This window comes from Carassius gibelio, chromosome A1 (genome assembly GCF_023724105.1).
Source record: "Carassius gibelio isolate Cgi1373 ecotype wild population from Czech Republic chromosome A1, carGib1.2-hapl.c, whole genome shotgun sequence".
In the NCBI taxonomy this organism is placed as follows: Eukaryota; Metazoa; Chordata; class Actinopteri; order Cypriniformes; family Cyprinidae; genus Carassius; species Carassius gibelio.
In genome coordinates this window covers 32,346,436-32,366,315 of record NC_068371.1, presented here as the reverse complement: position 1 = coordinate 32,366,315, position 19,880 = coordinate 32,346,436, and the positions used below count along the sequence as shown (strand labels likewise).

Here is a 19,880-nt window from a genome sequence, read left to right as displayed (position 1 = left end):
CTGTGATGCTGTGTCCCAGCGGGATAAGACAATAGACATAATTACTGATTATAATGACTTTGTTTGTTAAATACTGTGTTTCTATGCATTGCGTTGCATTGTGTATCATGCTGCGTAAACATAAAACAATGTCTGCATTTGTGATCTGTGAATCACCAGAGTCAAAGTCTTTAAGTACACAGACTGTGAGTCAGAAGCACTAGACTGTCCTCGCAAAGCTGGAACTGCCCCACTTTATAGAAACAGACAATATAGGCTACTCTCACAGAAAACAGTCCTCGTCCTACGAAAAATGTGCTGCACACATCTGAATAATTGTGTTGAACTGTTCTGGAACAGTGTTGTAGATACAGCTTAACCACTGATTTCTAGTCGTGTCCTCTTTTGGAAGACCAAACTAAGTATTTTAGCTTTCACAATGACACACAGTGACTCCGCGATATGGCAGCGCAGCAACAGAGAGAATGAAAGTTACACCTTCTTTATTTGCGTGAACATGTGGGCGGTGTTATGCAAATCTTCCCACACAGTGATGTAGAGATGTGGGGGTGTGTTTAAACGAGGCGTTTTAGTGGGGTGTGGACGAGCCTTAGCTTTCATAAAGAATATCTCTTTGGATTTGAAACTTTAGTCTTTGCAACTTTACAGATCTTCTTTATTCACCAAGATCTTGTAAGAGAAAGTAAAAACTGAAATCACATCCTATGACCCCTTTAAGTGTGTGAATGTCTTTTCATATAGTTCATGTTAGGCCACTATTTTTATTTTAATTCCTTTTGAGTGTTGAATAAAGGAGTCATCTTATAGTTGGTATAGAAGCTGACACCTGTATTTTTCTTTATTTTCCCTGTATCTGTTATAGGACATCAGCAATGTATTTTACAGTATGATATTGCTTTAGTCAGCTGATTTATTAAAAATAATGGCCTCTTCCAGCCACTTTGAGGGGTCAAATCATGAGACATATTTCTGAATCTTTAAGCATTTAAGTGTGAGACCTGCCAATATAACAGACAGCTTTCACAACCAATTGTAAAGACCTTGTGACACAACCATTTCTCCAACTTGCAGAACACAAGATGAGGAGGAATGGAAAAGAAAATTGTGTTTTTTCTTTCTTTCTTACGGAAGTTCTAAGCGGCCATGCATTATAATATTTTTTCTTCTCGTTTTCTCGTTATAACGACTTAATTTTCCCGTTATCTCGACATAACGAAGTTCGTTTTCTCGTTATAACGAACTAGTTTTCTCTAAGAAGTTACAAAACTGCGCCAGCAGGTGGCACTATAGACCTGAATATAACTGATGGGGTGTTGTATACTATACACTTTACTGTACGCGGACCTTCCTCGTGATCGCTATAATTTGTGCAGTCTTCATTACTGACATTTAATTAATTCATAAATGTTAAATATGCTTGAATCAATATGAATATTTTGTGTATTAAGTTCCTGCTAGATGCATGAGTTTCACCAACGCGTTCTGAGTCATAAAATAACTGCTTATCAAAACCAAGGTTGACATCACTGTATTCTGTTTATCTACAGTAGGACGGGATTTAACGATGTAGGCTGATGTGCTTCTTTTCCTTATTACTAATCTTTATTGTTAACCATATTAATGAGAAATGTGATATATATGTAAAATCCATAGGCTTATTTAATTCAGTTTTGTTCTATAATGTTGTAATCGTTTTTTCCACACACACACACACACACACCACATGTACACATGGACGCTCTTTTCAAACAGAAGCTTGTAACACACATGATATCTGCCACATCATATAATGACTACTACAAATTACAAATTATATATAATTTTATTTCAAATAAAGGGAAAATGAAAAGTAAGTTTAATCCAAGCAGCTCTAATTTCGCGGTGTTGCCATTTAAACATGTTAATTACAAAAAAAAAAAAAAAAATGTTTGTTGTACTGTCTCTGGAAAAATCAACAGTGATTGATCAGCCTTTATTTATGTACAGTATTGTAGACGTTATTACCTAGGCGAAATATAGGCTACAGTAAGAGCGCCTGCATGGTTGTCCATCAGATGACTGTCAAAGTTGAGTTCGTTACTAATACTATAGCAACAGTAAAACCGTCATGTCGTTATAATGAGAAAACAAACTTTTGTTATGTCGAGATACTGAGAAAAATAAGTCGTTATAACGAGAAAACAAAAAGGAAAAAAAATTATAATGCATGGCCGCTTAGAACTTCCGTACTTTCTTTCTTTCTTTCTTTCTTTCTTTCTTTCTTTCTTTCTTTCTTTCTTTCTTTGCTTTCTTGAAAAAATATATTTTCTGGTAGGAGGAACAAATAACAGGAGACCTATATAGCCTACCACCAAAAGAGCAGAAGGGTTTCAAAGCATGAAGTAAAAGTACAAATTTACAGTTTTTTTTACAGACGCTAGGACACATTTCTCAATACTTAGGTCAGTTTTGCAAAACTCTTCACACAGTTCTCCTAACCAACTTTCAGCTTGGCAAAGCAGTTCATCTCACATTCAGAATGCACTACAACTACCAAAACTATCTCTTCAGGTCTCAAATCAACTCATTCTTCCAGAACACTAGCAAACGTTGACAGGCGACAAACACACTTTGTCACCCACAAAACAATGAGCTAAAAACACAAAACACTTACAATATGTAGCATTATACAGTGTTTACTTCTGTAAAACAAAGACACATTTCAGTTTATAATTCACTGCAATGTGTTACTGGAATGAATCAGACAGGATGCAGAATTCGTCAATATTTCATGTTGTATTTTTTTGCACAGAGTAATTCCAAAATAGAAGAATTTGTATGCAAACCATCCACTGATACAGATACAATAGTAATGCTAATCTACTAACTGTCCAATTGTTTTTATAGCTTTTAATTTTAATTTAGATTTAAAATATATTTCATTCAAATATTACTGTAGAAATGTAGCATATTGCTGTCTTATTCAGTTTTGTATTATGTTAATGTTCTGAACATCAGTTTAACAGTTTTGAAAACCATATGTAAGCATGTGCAAACTGGCCTGTACGTACAAAGAGTTTTGGCACTTCTTGTGTCTGAGTGAGAAAAGAATTCATGAACTTTGAGAGATGTAGTCATTGAATGCATTTTGTACCAAAGAAATGATAATTGATCCTCTGTTTAACCCACATAGACTTCTGTTGTGCTCACTGTGTGGAGAGTTTCGCAAAAGTGACCTAAGTATTGAGAAATGTGTCCTAGCATATGTACAAAACTGTAATACATCCCCAACCTTAAAGCATAAAAATACTTCACTTAGAAAGTAGCAGTTTACGGTTTCCTAACATGGAGCTACAGTGGGCTCTTCTTTTGGGTGAGTAGATTTTACTCTGTTTTACTCTGTTCAAGTGTCTGAAGCTGGATTAGCAAGTCAGACAACTTCTGGGAAAATAGCTAAAATGTGTCAGAGACTGTTACAAAATAACTTTGTGTCTGTGTAATAACACTAGACCACTTCAGTTGTTAGAAAATCTGCCAGCAGACAGCAGGAAAGCCTCGGTTTTGCATCAACTGTTAACGATTGGGAAATGACTGTGGAAGTTTTATTTTTTCCTCCTACTATGATCTTTTTCCTGATTTCCACTGTGTTCGTCAAACCTCCTTTATGTCGCAGTCGCTTTATTTCTGCACACTCTTACATAACTTATTACATAAAACCACAAGAAAAAATGAAAACCACAAAACCACAAGAAAAATGAAGAGATGGATCTCAGGTAACAAAACAAATCCACAACAGTAATAAGCTGTTTCTGTTATGTAATGAAAAGGTTATGCAAATAGCGTCAGTTCATTCTTCCATCCGCTGAAACCCTTAAATACTTGCAACTATGAAGATACAATCAGGCTATTTAGTAAAACGTCAAAGTTCAGGTCACTGTGTAATGGGTGTACTTTAGTGACATATGTTTTAAATTAAGCTGGTTTTCATAATACAAACCAAAATTCCTGTTTTAAACTATACTAACAGCCCCCACATCAATGCTTTTTCAGTGCTAGAGAAGAATACAAACTTTTGAAAGATTGTTTTGAGTAGTATTTGAGCAGTACTGGGATGTCCTTTATGTTGCTTTTTAAGAATTCAGTCATAGGTACATTTGGTCAACTCTGTGTACAATGTTGACTGTTATTTTTATTTTATTTTATTTTTTAAGAAAAATGTATTACAATCATAAGTCTTCATGTATCTCAAGAAGCTGCCACAAATAATATTTCCAGATGTGTTTTCCTACCTTAAGTGGAGTTCTTACAGTTCAAAGGAAACAAATATATCTGTGATATATATGAAGATACATTTTAAAACCACATTTTAAGCTGTTTGTAACTTAGATATGAGGAAAACATGTGATTCACCACAAAGAGGCAAATAAACACAGGAAGTGCTCGTAATACAAAATTTCAGACCTTGTTCAGATTAGTACAAATTACAAGGGAATGATTAATAAAAGAAAAAGCAAAGTGTTGAATTTTCAGCTTGAGAATTGTCTGGGATTCATCATTCCAGATTGGGCCAGGAATGGTGAAGGAGAATGTTCTGGAAAGTGATTTTGAACCTCTCTGTGATGTTACCATAAGGTGTGACTCACTAGCGGATCTCGGACTTCTGGAGGGGATGTAGATTTGTAATAGTGAATGTAAGTAGAGGGATGCTGAGTCTGTGGCTGTTCTATATATGAGCATCAATGTCTTGATCGTAATGCAAGCCACAACCAGCAGCCAGGGCAAGGTTACAAAGAGAGGTGTAACATCGGCTCATTTGGGTTCACTGAAGACCAGTTGTGCCACTGCATTCTGAATCATTTGTAGATGTTTGATTGTGCTTGATGGAAATCCATCCAGAAGAGTATTGCAGTAGTCCAGCCTAGAAATGAAAGAGCCTGGTCAAGAAGTTGTGCAGCATGCTCCGTTAGAAAGGAACTGATCTTTCTGATGTTGTGCAATGCAAATCTGCCTGATCGAGAAGTCTTTGCAGTGTGGTCTTTGAACGTCAGCTGGTCGTTAAAAGCTTACACTAAGATTTCTGACTGAAGTTGATGTGGTAATTGTAGAAGAGCCTAGCTGCATGGAGAAATCATACTAGAGTTGGAGTGGCAGGGAAGACAAGAAGCTCAGTCTTTGCCAGGTTGAGCTGTAAGTGATATTCTTTCATCCATACCGAGATATCCGCCAGGGTAGACTGAGATCCGCGCAGCTACCGTTGGATCATCTGTTTGAAATCAAAGATGGAGCTATGTGTCATCATGATGATGGAACCCAGTGATGTCGTGTATATGGAGAAGAGGAGGGGTCCAAGAACTGATCCCTGAGTAGGGTTTCCCCAGGACATGTCCTTGCCAGGATTTTTATATTGCCTAAAATATCCAGATTTTGGCTGTTTTTGCTGTGCAGATTGATTATTGTATGACATTCATAAGAGATATAGAGAGCAGAGCAGACGGCTCCTTAAGTTGCCTATTCAAATCACTCTCTTGGTACTTTGGTGTCATAAAATGTTTGGTGCGCAGCGACGCTTCAAGTTGAATGAAATACAAACACCTAACATGTACATGTATTTGCACTACTTTGATCGTTCTCTGTAGTTCTCACATGCAACGATCGGTTGATTATGTAACATACCTGCATGTTATTGGTCAAACTACTTTGGATGTTTTAGGCAATATAGAAATCCTAGCAAGGACGTGTCCTGGGAAAATGGCTCACATGGTCACCCTATCCCTGAGGAACCCCAGTGACAAGTGGATGTGCTCTGGATACCTCCCCTCCCCAGGCCACCCTGGAAGACCTATCAGTGAGATAGGATTCAAACTAGGGCTGTCAAAATTGCTCAAAAATGACGTTCAAATATTCCCTCTAAAAAATACATGAATATTCGAACTATTCGAACATCTGGTTGCACATGTTGTCAATGACACACATTACGTCAATAACAGGACAAAATAATACAAAGAGACATAACTACTTGTAATGGTAGTCTATTTAAGTTTAAACATATATGACAACGTATTACATACACAAAAACAAGGAAATCAACTAATGGCCAAGACTGCAGACCTCACGCTCTCTCATCCTCATGTTCTCTGCGCATAATGGTTTAAATGAACAAACAAATTTTTGTGCAAGCAATTTAAGGTCATGACTGTTGTCCCAAATATAGCAGGCTTATTATTTATATTAATTGAAGTTTTTACAGCATATAGAACTGACATTGAACGCTCCGAGCGAGCTGTGCTGTGGTAAACATGGAACTTTTCCTTGACATGAAACGATAAATAATCAAACCTCGAATCCATTGCTTGACATCACTCCCTGAAGCCTGCCCCATCTGCGATACTGATCGGTCTCATGTCCTTACAAATGAACGAAATTATTTTATCCGTTATGGCCTCTTGTCGTGTTGTAGACAAAGATCTTGCGCCGGGCGATGCAAAGTAACGTTAAGTATCAAGACGTGACTGTTTAGCTGGAGTTCCACACATTATAAAATGCTCATTTGGGTGCACATTTCTGAGATTTGACCTCATGTTGCTAGTAGTCGTATGGTATGCTAACTGTATCTTAAATAGCTTGCATACAACTTTGACTCGTGGGTCAACAGTTTTACCTCATTTTCTCTGCTGCGGTCGAGTTGGGCTCTGCACTTGCTGGCATCTTCCATGAAGAGGTGTCAACTTTCAGCAGTGATGCTGTGCCAGACGGTGCGACTCCTGTGACCTGTCCCTGAACCCTCAGGCACGCCTTTTTCCACATTTTTTTCTATTCGAATATAAATTTTCACCTTCGAAATTGTTTTTTTTTTTAAACTATTCGAATACATATTTGAATTTAGAATATTTGTTGACAGCCCTAATTCAAACCAGCGAAGTGGAATCCCTGTGATTCCCAGTGTTGAGAGGGCAGACAGAAGAATCTGATGATTCTCTGTGTTAAAAGACAGCTGACAGAGAACAGATGATCGGATATTGGTTAATTTCCAGTTGGTTATTCTGTGAAAGAAATATTGCTACCTTGTTAAAAACAAGTGATTCAAGTGTTTTCATGTTGAATGGAAGGAGAGGCAGGTCTAAGTATTTAATGAAGGTTTTTGAGCATTGGGTTTTCCTGAGCCTGCTTGAATGTGGCATAGAAAATGCCTTTGAGAAACGATGTGTTGATATTTGTTTGAAGTGGTAGAAGTGCAGGAGAGATTGCTTGGAGGAGGTGTGAGGGGACTGGGTCTAGAGCACATGTTGCAGATGGTTGGAAGAGGAGAAGTTTAGATATTTCTGCCTCATTGAGGGGACAGAAGGAGACTTTTCCTTGTCGGTATGAGAAAGGCTATGGCAGTTGATAAGACAGCAATCATTCTCCATTTTAACATGTTCTTAAACATAATATTCTAAAAAGCATCTACTTTGTCTCTCCTGTGTCCTAAAATCCCACAATGCATTGCATGGTGACGTTAGGTTTAATTCAGTTCAGTTAAATTAATTTCAATTCAATTCACATTTATTTGTATAGCACTTTTCACAAAGCACAGCTTTGCAAAGCAGCTTCACAGAAAATAAAAGTTTCTACATTAATACACTCAAAAATACATTCAATATTCAGGCGATCTTAATTAGCAATATCTTACCTTTAGTAGAGGTTTCAGCTTCTCTCCATCTTTTGTAGCTTAGCATATTCCCTTCAACCAGATGAGCAAATTGTTTTTAAAATATAATTTAAATTCAAATCTAAAACAAATAATTCATTAATAGAAGCAGATTTGAATCAGTGAACAATGTAACTTTTGAATTTTATTACGATTAGTCGTCAGATCAAAAAAGCAGGTGTGTGAACAAATAATTCATTAATAGAAGCAGATTTGAATCAGTGAACAATGTAACTTTTGAATTTTATTACGATTAGTCGTCAGATCAAAAAAGCAGGTGTGTGAACAAATAATTCATTAATAGAAGCAGATTTGAATCAGTGAACAATGTAACTTTTGAATTTTATTACGATTAGTCTTCAGATCAAAAAAGCAGGTGTGTGAACTTTGTAATTTTTTCTACAATATCTGAATCATAATATTTATCTCATCACAAGTTTTTTTTTTGCCAGCAAATTGCATACACATTTAATCAAGTTCAACATTATGTAGAAGATGTAAAAATAATAGTAAAAAAGAAACTATCACTGGAATTTATATCTGTATTTTTCTCTCTTCCCAGGACTCTTTATACCATCATGCAATGGATTTGCCAGTGGATTTAACCTTTTAAATTATGAATGTGTTGGTAATTATAACCTGATGGTTTGACTGAATAGTGCAAACTTAACAGTTTGACTGTTAGGTAGTTTTAATGCTCTGGATGTCAGTTAAAAGAGGGAGTTTGTGTCATTAAAGTTAAAATCCATGTTATCTGGATTACCCTCATCTCTCTGGTTTAATTTATTATTATAGAATTTGTACTAAAACAATTCACACAAACGTCCATCATTCCCTCCTGTCAGATATAAACAAGTGTCCCGATAATGAATATTCTGGATATGGTGGCGTTACATTTGAGACCTCAAGTGGCAAAGAAAAGGAATATGAAGGTACCTTTTATTTTTTTTATTTTTTTACCTTTTATTTTTCTGGCCTATCACTTTCATTTGTCATGTGTTAAAAGATAGCAGTTTGATGCAGCACTGATGCCAAACCTGACGCCATTTCAGATGAGCTTCATAAACGTGCAATGTGTGTCTTTGTATGTGCAACTGTGTTAAAATGACATTAACAGAAAATGTTCTCCCATCTTCTCTCTCTCACGGTGTGTAGAGTCTACCCTACAAACTCTGACTGATACTGCTACAATAATCCAAATGACTACAGGTGCATATGTCATCAGGGTTACAGTAACTATGGCACTTTTCATTATGTGGCATCTAATGGGAATCCTTATGAATGTCAATCAGTATAGTTTGTTTGCTTAAGTCGGTCTTTCTTGTTGCAGAAATGGACTGCAATCAGTTTGAACCCTTTTCTGTAGACCACAGGCCCAATAAGGTAGAATCTGTATATCTGCTTATGATTATTTTTATTATGGTCAGACTCAAATGCACTGATTTCTGTGTGTCGTCTTCTAGTTGAAGCAGTTGATGTCACTGTTGAAGAAGAGCTGTGAATCTCTGAATGATCCACATAGAGAACATTTGACTGGAGAGGAGCTACTGCAGGTGAAACACTCACTGCACGATATATATTCACACAGTAGTTTGTGATCATGCACTCACACAGTGGTGATTAATTTCACAGAATGTGTTCAATTCCACTGATGAGCTGCTGTCTGAAGGAACCATCGCTGACGGTGAGACACTGAATCAGTTTCTGGATGCGGTGGAGAACAGCATGCGTCTGATCGGACCTCAGCTGAAACAGCCAGTGACCAGGATGGAGACACACAACACCTGTGAGAAACCACACACATTTCAGTTTAGACACAATCTCACTCTGGTTCTGCATAGAAATACTGAAAATAAGGCAATTAGATTATAAACAGTGATTTACATACACATTCAGATTCATAGGGTTAGTTCACCCAATAATCAAAATTATATAATTAATAACTCACCCTCATGTTGTTCCAAACCAGTTAGACCTCCGTTCATCATCGGAACACAGTTTAAGATATTTTAGATTTAGTCCGAGAGCTCTCAGTCCCTCCATTGAAGCTGTGTGTACGGTCTACTGTCCATATCCCGAAAGGTAAGAAAAACATCATCAAAGTAGTCCATGTGACATCAGAGGGTCAGGTAGAATTTTTTGAAGCATCGAAAATACATTTTGGTCCAAAAATAGCAAAAACTAAGACTTAATTAATAATTTTCTTCTTTTCCGTGTCTGTTGTGGGAGAGAGTACAAAACACTGCAGTTTGTGATATTCGGTTCGCAAACGAATCATTCGCTGTAACCGGATCTTTTTGAACCAGTTCACCAAATCGAACTGAATTGTTTTAAACAGGTTCACGTCTCCAATAAGCAGTAATCCGCAAATGACTTAAGCTATTAACTTTTTTAATGTGTCTGACACTCCCTCTGAGTTCAAACAAACCAATATCCCGGAGTAATGCATTTACTCAAACAGTGACTGACTGAACTGCTGTGAAGAGAGAACTGAAGATGAACACAGAGCCGAGCCAGATAACGAACAAAAGATTGACTCATACTCGAGTCAAGTCTTCTAAAATATCTTAAACTTTGTTCTGAATATAAACGGAGGTCTCACGGGTTCGGAATGACATGAGGGTGAGTTATTAATGACATAATTTTGATTATTGAGTTAACTAACCCTTTAACTGTGTGTGTTTAAGACTGAAAGTAGTTGTTCTTCATGATGTGAATCACAGTTGCTGAGGTTGCAGTAATGCGGGGTCAGACTCCGCCCAGTGGGCGTGTCACTCTGAGCACAGACTCCGCCCTCTTCAGTGCCAGCTGGGAAACAGTTATAGGGAAATCTTATCCAGGTACAAACAAACATGTGCATATAAATGTGTTACTGAAACCATCAGCACTTTACTGACGATATGTAAATGTGGTTTCCTTTAGGTTTTGCGTTTGCGGCTCTGGTCAGTCATAAAGATCTGAACTCATCCAGTGATCTGCTCCATACAATTAGCAGAGAGAGACCAGATGATGAAGAGAGAGGCGTCAGTTATCAACTCAACTCTAAAGTGGTGACAGCCGTCGTCAGTAATGCAGAAACCAAGCAGCTGTCAGAGCCGGTGATGCTCATCTTTACACACGAGGAGGTGAAGATAATGACAGATCAGCTCATGGCCAGCACAAGATCTCATGGAGACTGTTTATGTTAATGGTTACACAATTACAAATAAAATGCTAAAATGTAAATGTGTTTAAACTGAATTCCAGCTGGTTTAGAAATGGTTTCAACAATCAGCTTGACCACACTAAGCTTATATGCCCAGCTTCTGTGTTGCCAGAAATTTTTATATCAGTTTTAGCTTCAGTCATTTTAGTGTAGCTAAGTGTAACGGGACATCACACAGCTTGGGATCCATTTGCAGGCTTTTGTTATTGCTCAAATACAACAGGCAGAGTTTGGGACCAGCAAACACAATATCACAGAATGAATCAATATCTTGTTTTTATTAGTCAGATAAAGGGTCAGGTCAGGCAGCAAGCATTCACAGTTCATGATACAAGAAGAGTCGAGAGTTTGTCCATGTGACAGAGCACCCCCTATCCCCCCACTCCCCGTGAACACCTCCTGGCGTTAGGAGGCAAACGGCACCGGGGTCTCCTCCTGGGTTGTCATTTGCATTGACCCAAGAGCATTCCTCCGGATCATACCCCTTCCAATCGAACAGGTATTGGAGATTTTGTCCCCTGTGCCTGGAGTCTAGAAACTCCTTGACCTCATCTCCCTCCATGATGAGATGTTGAGGACCCTGATCACCAGACCTCACTTTTCCCTCCTCTTTCGGACCAGCAGCGGGCTAGAGTAGTGTCATATTTCATATAATACTTGGCTGAATGGAGCTGTTCCAGAGCTGCAGGGATGAGTGGGAAAGGGTAACGGTACTTTACGTCATCTCATTTAACCCCTGTTAATCGATGCATGGTCGGAGTCCACCATCTTTCTTCTTAATGAAGAAGAAGCCAGCAGATGCAGGTGATTTTGAGGGACAAATGAAGCCCTTAGCTAGCTCCTCCTCAATATAATTTCTCATTGCTTCTGATTCAGGCTGAGACTGGGGAAATATGCTGCCCTTGGGGGTGTAGATCCAGGCAATAGTTCAATGGTACAGTCATTAATGCGATGAGGAGGTAATTGGGTAGCCTTATTCTTGCTGAAGACCTAAGTCAGGTCTGCATACTCTGATGGTAGATTGACTAGTTCTTCTTCCTCCTTCAACAGGCTAACAGAACAAACAGGTAGACTTGAAACTGTGGCAAGACAATGAGAGTGGCATGACTTCCTAAGCCCAGGAAATAAGGGAGTTATGTTGGCGTAACCAGGGTAGGCCAAGAATCACGGGTGCAGTTGAGCTTTGAATGATGTAGAACGGAATATTTTCCCTGTATAGAACTCCAATTTGCATTCCCAGTTCCTGATTGATGAATGATATCCGACCTGACCCCAGCGGATTTCCATCTATAGCTTCCACTGTCAACAAAGAATCATATCTACTTAGTGCAATCATGTTCTTCTCTGCAAACACTCTTGACATAAAGCTGCCACTGCAGAATCTAACAGGGCTAATGTAGAAACTGAGCTCCCTTTCTTTATAATTATAACAGGAACAGTAACACAGTGATCAGGGTTTAATGTAGTCAATCAATCAATCAATCACCTTTATTTATATATTGCTTTAAACAAAATACATTGCGCCAAAGCACTGAACAACATTCATTTGGAAAACAGTGTCTCAATAATGCAAAATGATAGTTAAAGGCAGTACATCATTGAATTCAGTTATGTAATCTCTGTTCAGTTGAAATAGTGTCTGTTTTAATTTGCAATCAAGTCAATGATATCGCTGTAGATGAAGTGACCCCAACTAAGCAAGCCACAGGCGACAGCGGCAAGGAACCAAAACTCCATCGGTGACAGAATGGAGAAAAAAACCTTGGGAGAAACCAGGCTCAGTTGGGGGGCCAGTTCTCCTCTGACCAGACGAAACCAGTAGTTCAATTCCAGACTGCAGCAAAGTCAGATTGTGCAGAAGAATCATCTGTTTCCTGTGGTCTTGTCCTGGTGGTCCTCTGAGACAAGGTCTTTACAGGGGATCTGTATCTGGGCTCTAGTTGTCCTGGTCTCCGCTGTCTTTCAGGGCTGTAGAGGTCCTTTCTAGGTGCTGATCCACCATCTGGTCTGGATACGTACTGGATCCGGGTGACTGCAGTGACCCTCTGATCTGGACACAGACTGGATCTGGTGGCCACGGTGACCTCGGAACAAGAGAGAAACAGACAAATATTAGCGTAGATGCCATTCTTCTAATGATGTAGAAAGTACGGTGTTATGTGAAGTGTTCCGGTTCCAGTTTACCTAATTAATGCAGCCTAAAAATCCTTTAACGGATTTGGATATTAAAAGCATATTAGTATGTTATGTGTATGCCAGGTTAAAGAGATGGGTCTTTAATCTAGATTTAAACTGCAAGAGTGTGTCTGCCTCCCGAACAATGTTAGGTTGGTTATTCCAGAGTTTAGGTGCCAAATAGGAAAAGGATCTGCCGCCCGCAGTTGATTTTGATATTCTAGGTATTATCAAATTGCCTGAGTTTTGAGAACGTAGCGGACATAGAGGAGTATAATGTAAAAGGAGCTCATCCAAATACTGAGGTGCTAAACCATTCAGGGCTTTATAAGTAATAAGCAATATTTTAAAATCTATACGATGTTTGATAGGGAGCCAGTGCAGTGTGGACAGGACCGGGCTAATATGGTCATACTTCCTGGTTCTAGTAAGAACTCTTGCTGCTGCATTTTGGACTAGCTGTAGTTTGTTTACCAAGCGAGCAGAACAACCACCCAATAAAGCATTACAATAGTCTAACCTTGAAGTCATAAATGCATGGATTAACATTTCTGCATTTGACATTGAGAGCATAGGCCGTAATTTAGATATATTTTTGAGATGGAAAAATGTAGTAACATTGACACTCACAGGAGATGGATGCTCTCGATGTGGTATATTGGGGCAGGAGACTCAGATGTGACAAGGTTGCCCAAAATACAAACAGAAGTGCTGTGACAACTGATGATTTCTCTCCTCCAATGATAGGTGACATGTACTGATCTCCATGGGTTCGACATGTTCAGGTGATGCAGAGAGTAGCAGTCGGGCTGATTGACGAACAGATGATCTTCATGAATGGATCAGATTATCCAGCTGAATGGCGAGGTCAATAAACTGATCAAAATTCGACAAGAACCAACATTTTTGAGACAATACCGGTATTCCAAAGTAAAGATAGCGCTCTTGCCCTCTTTAGGATGATCAAAGACCTCCCTGAAGCACTGAAGAAAGCTCTTAAATGAGGAGAATACAGACCCATCCTCCCATCACAGAGCCGTGATCCACTCCAATGTTTTACCCGTGATTAATGAACAAACCAGGGAAATCTTACCAGAATCTGTTGGATGCAATGTGTGTTGCTGATAAACAAATAATAAACATTGGAGGAACCCCCTGCACTTGGTTGGATCTCCTTCAAATTTCTCAGGATATGCCAGGCGGGGATTTAAGTGAAATGGTATCACCAGCACTCGCCTGAGCAGTGAAGTCTTCTGTAACGGGACATCACACAGCTCGAGATCCATTTGCAGGCTTTTATTATTGCTCAAGTACAACTGGCAGAGATCGGGACCAGCAAACACAATATCACAGAATGAACAGCCTCGTTGACGTTAGTCACATAAAGGTTCAGGGCAGGCAGCAAGCATTCACAGTTAATTAATTGTAAAATGTCTAAAACAGATGTGTCATGCTCTTGATGCTGCTTTCATTTGCTCCAAAGAGAGCCACAGAACTGAGCTGCTATATTTGGCGTTGCACCGCTCCTGTTCAGAACATCAACACTTGCTTTTTGTGTTTGCTTCCAAACTTTTCATGCAGGTGTTCAGATGTTTCTCATTTCCTAAACTCTTTCTTTCATTATTCAGGAGAGGGAGGAGTCTGAGGGTGTGGCTTACTCCTGTGTGTACTGGGATGAGGCTGAGGGGGTGTGGTCTGGGCGGGGCTGTGAGGGGGCGTGGTCTAACAGCACTCATACAGTGTGTTACTGGTCTCATCTCAGTAGTTTCGCTGTGCTCATGGCTCTCTATCCTCTCCAGGTACATCTGTGAACCAGCACAACTGGGATTTAACATTTAATTCAGATCTTTAATATGAAATGATGATGATTTTCCTCTTCCTCTCCTCCAGGACTCGTTTGAGTTGGTGTTGATCACTCGAGTGGGTTTAGTTCTGTCTCTGGTCTGTTTGTCTCTCTGTATCCTCACGTTCAAGTTCTGCCGCTCCATCCAAGGAACCCGAACCAGCATTCATCTCCATCTGAGCATCTCTCTCTTCATCGCAGACCTCGTCTTCCTCTGTGGGATCTCCAGCACTCACAATCAGGTGTGTTTGAATGTGAAAACAGTGTTTTGTTCTGATATTGCAGCCTAAAATGACTGAATTTGAGGTGTCTTTACATTGAAAATCCATCAGTAATCATGATGTACTTATGTAATTAGTTTTAGTGACACTTATAGGCACAATAACCTGTAAGTACTATATGCATATATATAGTATACTATATACCATATGCTGAAATTGTGGTTCTGTGTCCCCCATGCAAAGACAATGGTGACACCAGAATAGAAACACTCGTAATTCTGCTCTTCTGAAACAACAGAATGAGTCAGTATGTAATTAGTGCTTGAGAAGGTCTTTATTCACCCCCCAGAGCCCCCCAGAGCATGGATGGATGCACTTTATTTCCCCAGAATCTGGACCACTGCCCATGACCTGACGTGTGTTTCTCTCTCAGGTAGGGTGTGGGATTGTGGCCGGTCTGCTTCACTTCTTCTTCTTGTCTGTGTTCTGCTGGATGCTGCTGGAGGGGGTTCAGCTCTACCGGATGGTTGTGCTGGTGTTTAACACCACATTAAAACACCTCTACATGTATCTGGTGGGATACGGAGCCCCTCTCGTCATCGTCATCATCTCTGCCATTACCTTCCCAGCGGGATACGGCACCAAACGACAGTGTGTTTCTGAAATTGGTCAAATATGCTTGGAAAAAATATATGATCAGAATATTGACTTCATGGACATGACAAAACATATATAATATGTTACAAAGACCCCATGAATCAAAATGGGGGTTTTGTCTTAGCTTAAAGCTCTATATGCTAGTGTACTTTTAGAAGTTTTGACAGTTATGAACACTCATATTTATATTTTCCTTTGCAAAATGTACCAAAAGTATTGACTACTTACCTTATGTGCAAACAAATCATTTAAATCAGGGTTCATTTCTGTGATATAAACTTAAGCCTCTGGAAAAATGTTCCCAACTCCCTGTCTGAATGGAAAACATGTTTTAAAAGAAATTATGAAAGGGAAAGAGGGGTGAACTGGTGTGTGTTTGTGATCATGTGACTAATTGTCTTATCCTAATGTGTGTTGCAGCTGCTGGCTCTCTCTCGATCGCTCTTTTATCTTGAGCTTCTTCGCACCCGTCTGCATCGTCGTGATCCTCAATGGTTTTGTCTTCATCATCACCATCTGGAAACTGGCCAAAAAGTTCTCCAGCCTCAATCCAGACCTCTCCAGTCTCAAGCAGATCAGGTGCGTGATCTCAAACAGATTCAGTCAGTCTTGATGTTTGTGCATCAGTGGTTCTGATGAATTATATTTGGTGTGTAGGAGCTTTACGGTGACGGCTGTGGCTCAGTTGTGTATTCTTGGAGGAACCTGGATCTTCGGCTTCTTCCTCTTCCAGGAGAAAGGGACTGAAGTCATGTTGTACCTCTTCATCATCCTCAACAGCCTCCAGGGGGCGCTGATCTTCATCATGCACTGCCTGCTGTCCAAACCGGTATTTAAAACACAACACATCAAGACAACAGAATATCCATGAAGAATTTACTTTCACACTGAAAATGTGGTTACAGTGGCTCGTTTAAGACTTTCAGTAACGTCCTGTGGGCCTTCAGTGATTTGAAGAGACAGTTCACCCAGAAAATGAAAAATATGTCATTTTTTACTTACTCTTCTCTTCATTTGCCCTTAAGGAGCGATGTTAAGAATGCTCGTCCTTATAATGGCAGTGTATGGTGACCTTATTCAGGCTTCAAATTAAAAAAATAAAATAAAATAAATTTGCAAATGGATCACAAAATGATTCCATTCAATTCCATGTATAATACATTACGTGTCCAAAAGTAGTAGGTGACCCATATATTGCCAAGGGCCAATATCTGGTATTTTTTTTTATTATATTATAGATAGTGTAATATCATATATCGGCCACCCTGCTTTCTAAGATATCGGCATCAGGATCTTAATCCATGTCGGTCGATCACTATTCTGAGCGTGTGCATTTGGGGTTGGCGAGAAACTAATTTGTTTAGTGAAAAGATGATTTAGATTACCTGTTGTGTCGCCCCCTTCAGGTCAGGACAGAGTATTACAATCTGTTTGTCCGAATGTGTCCACACAAGAAGAAAGGCAAATATAGGACCAGTCCCAGCCAGACCAGCAGCAGTCAGGTACATTAGTGTGTGTGTGTGTGTGTGTGTGTGTCTGTGTGTGTGTGTGTGTGTGCATGTGTGTGTGTGTGTGTGGACATTAAAGTGTGTGTGGCTTCAGCATTCATCATTTGGCTTTTACAGAAACCTCTACGGAGCGACGGCAGCACAGCAGAGTCACAGATGTAAAGCGATTGTCATTTGCTGATGGATTTTGTACAAACTCTTCAACACAAGATGTATGAAGACTTTCTGTGACAAATGAAGATTAAGCTTTAATTCAACAGTAGACGTTCACAGGCGTTCACCGTCATCTGATGTTTTCTGCTGGTTTATCACTTGTGATATGCATCATCTGTTACTGGAGATGGACAGAGGTTTGCCATAGAAACAGATATAAGTCCTCATGCCAATCTTTGAATAGAGTATTTAGGTTGCTTCTGTCTTCTGATTTTTTTTATTTGTTGTGTAAATGGTAAGTCTAACTTTTTAGAAGGAAACATTGTTTTATAATCCTAAATGTCGTATTGTGTTGAGCTTAGTTGAATTATGTTGAATAATGAAGTAATTCTGTAGGAGCAAGGCTATATCCATGTCTGAAATACATCCTGATTTCTAGCTCACTAGTATTCTCTCTCATTTATTCCTCCATTATTAGGGAATACAATGACTAAAGCAACCAAAAGTTATACTGTCAGTGACATTTGTTTTTTATATGTTTTTATATGTTTATATTATATTTGTTTATATTATATAACGTTGTCAAATATTTCTTTATATATGCAATTTTCTACAGGCTATGCAAACTTTATTTTACTTCATCTTCATGAGGAAAAGGGAAATAAATGAGATATACATTAATAACGGTCATGTTATTTATTAAAATTATTAGGTAATTTAAAGCTCACTTGGCTGCTGAGCTTCTCAAACTTTGTTTCAATCCGACTGCCTCAGCAGTTTTAATCGACGCTGCAGTCTGGGCTGGAAAACGCTAGATTACCTTGACGGAGATATCTTCATCGTGGGTTTTAACATTGATGCCTCCACCTCAATCAACTCCTTCTGGTCCTCATCTCGCGTCATCCGAGATCATCTATCAGGAGGGTGAACCATAGTGTGCTAACCAGTCTACATAGGTCCGCTAATGCTATCTCCCACAGGAACAATCTTGGTGATCTCCACTTTGGATTATACAACATCCGATCACTTTTGGGCAAAGGACTTTTCCTTCAGGATTTCATCAATGACTGTAAATATGAATTCTTTAGTCTGACAGAGACTTGGCAGCAACCTAATGACTTTTCCCAGTTGAACGAAACAACTCCCCCCGGGTTTGTTTACAGCTGTCAACCCCGTACTCTCGCCTGTCTCTGTGCCACTTTATCAGTCATTTGAGTCTCTTGTCATTAAACTAAATGGTCCATTCCCTATTAGTCAGCGTATATCATCTACCTAAGCCCAAATCAGAATTCATCAATGAATTTTTAGCTTTTCTTACACTTATATCACCCCCTATTGTTACTATCCTTGGTGATTTTGATATCCATATTCATAATGACAATAACAACCTCACAATAGACTTTATATCATGCCTTGATAGTTTTGAATTGCAGCAGTTTATTAATTTCCCCACCCATTCAAAGGGTCATATCTTGGATCTACTTTGCTGCTTTGGTGTTACTCTGTTTAACTGTACTGCATTTGACCTTCCCATCTCTGATCACAAACGTATTTAAATTAAAGCTAAGGCGACACTGTTCAAAACGAAACTGTCACGTACAATCTCTTTCCGTAACATCAAATCCATTGAGCCAGCAGCTCTAGACTCTGGTATTGCCCATCTTCCCAATACTGATTTCACATCCACCCCTGACGAACTGCTCAGTCACTACGAGTGTGTCCTACACCATCTCCTTGATACCCTGGCTCCATCACTCACTCAGCATATTTCCATTGACGTAACATCTGTCGCTTACGCTCATCTCTCTCCCCCAACAGTGCTGAAATTTTGGTTCACACCCTGGTCACCTCTCGCTTAGATTATTGCAACTCTCTGCTTTATGGTCTACCTGACAAATCCATCCATAAACTACAACTAGTTCAGAACTCTGCTGCCCGTATCATCACCAGAACCCCTACCAGTCACATAACACCTGTCCTGCAGCAACTGCATTGGCTTCCCTTCAAATATCACATCATTTATAAGATTCTCCTCCTTACATTTAAAGCTATAACTAATGTTGCCCCTAAGTATCTCCCTGAGCTCCTCCGTTCTCTCAGGTCCTCTTCTTCCATTCTTCTTTCAGTCATTCAGCCCCTCATCTCTGGAACTCTCTGCCCCACTACATTCAACACTCCACGTCCATAACCACTTTCAACACTCACTTAAAAACTCATCTTTTCAGACAAGCATACTCTCCTCAATTTTAAACACGACCCTTTTTCCTATTGTTTTTAAATAGTATTGTTATGTTATTATATTACTTGTTTTCAAATCAAAACACGTTAAATAAATCTATGGTGTTGAAATGGCAGCGGTAGCCAGTGAGTGATCCTCTGCTGCCGGCTCCTGGATATAATGGTCATTTCATTTTCATCTCAAAAAGTCTTTATACTGAGACATGTTTTTGGC

The 19,880-nt window shown here is 39.2% G+C and overlaps 1 protein-coding gene across 12 annotated transcripts in view; it reads left to right on the top strand.

The window, feature by feature from the left end:
* LOC128025116 (adhesion G protein-coupled receptor E5) overlaps positions 1–18,077 on the top strand; it is a 61,076-nt gene extending 42,999 nt beyond the window's left edge. Inside the window, exons 7-16 of one of the 12 annotated variants that reach the window (XM_052611357.1) lie at positions 9,299–9,452; positions 10,390–10,506; positions 10,589–10,791; positions 14,675–14,845; positions 14,937–15,131; positions 15,544–15,761; positions 16,188–16,346; positions 16,425–16,596; positions 17,174–17,269; positions 17,393–17,669. In XM_052611357.1, the coding sequence (XP_052467317.1) occupies positions 9,299–9,452; positions 10,390–10,506; positions 10,589–10,791; positions 14,675–14,845; positions 14,937–15,131; positions 15,544–15,761; positions 16,188–16,346; positions 16,425–16,596; positions 17,174–17,269; positions 17,393–17,437 (1,530 nt within the window). In that variant the 3' untranslated portion in view covers positions 17,438–17,669. Of the gene's footprint in view, positions 1–9,298; positions 9,453–10,389; positions 10,507–10,588; positions 10,792–14,674; positions 14,846–14,936; positions 15,132–15,543; positions 15,762–16,187; positions 16,347–16,424; positions 16,597–17,173; positions 17,270–17,392 lie in introns of all 12 variants that reach the window. The other 11 variants (XM_052611445.1, XM_052611865.1, XM_052611941.1 and 8 more) reach the window with 11 other exon arrangements.
* The last annotated feature ends 1,803 nt before the right edge of the window (positions 18,078–19,880 follow it).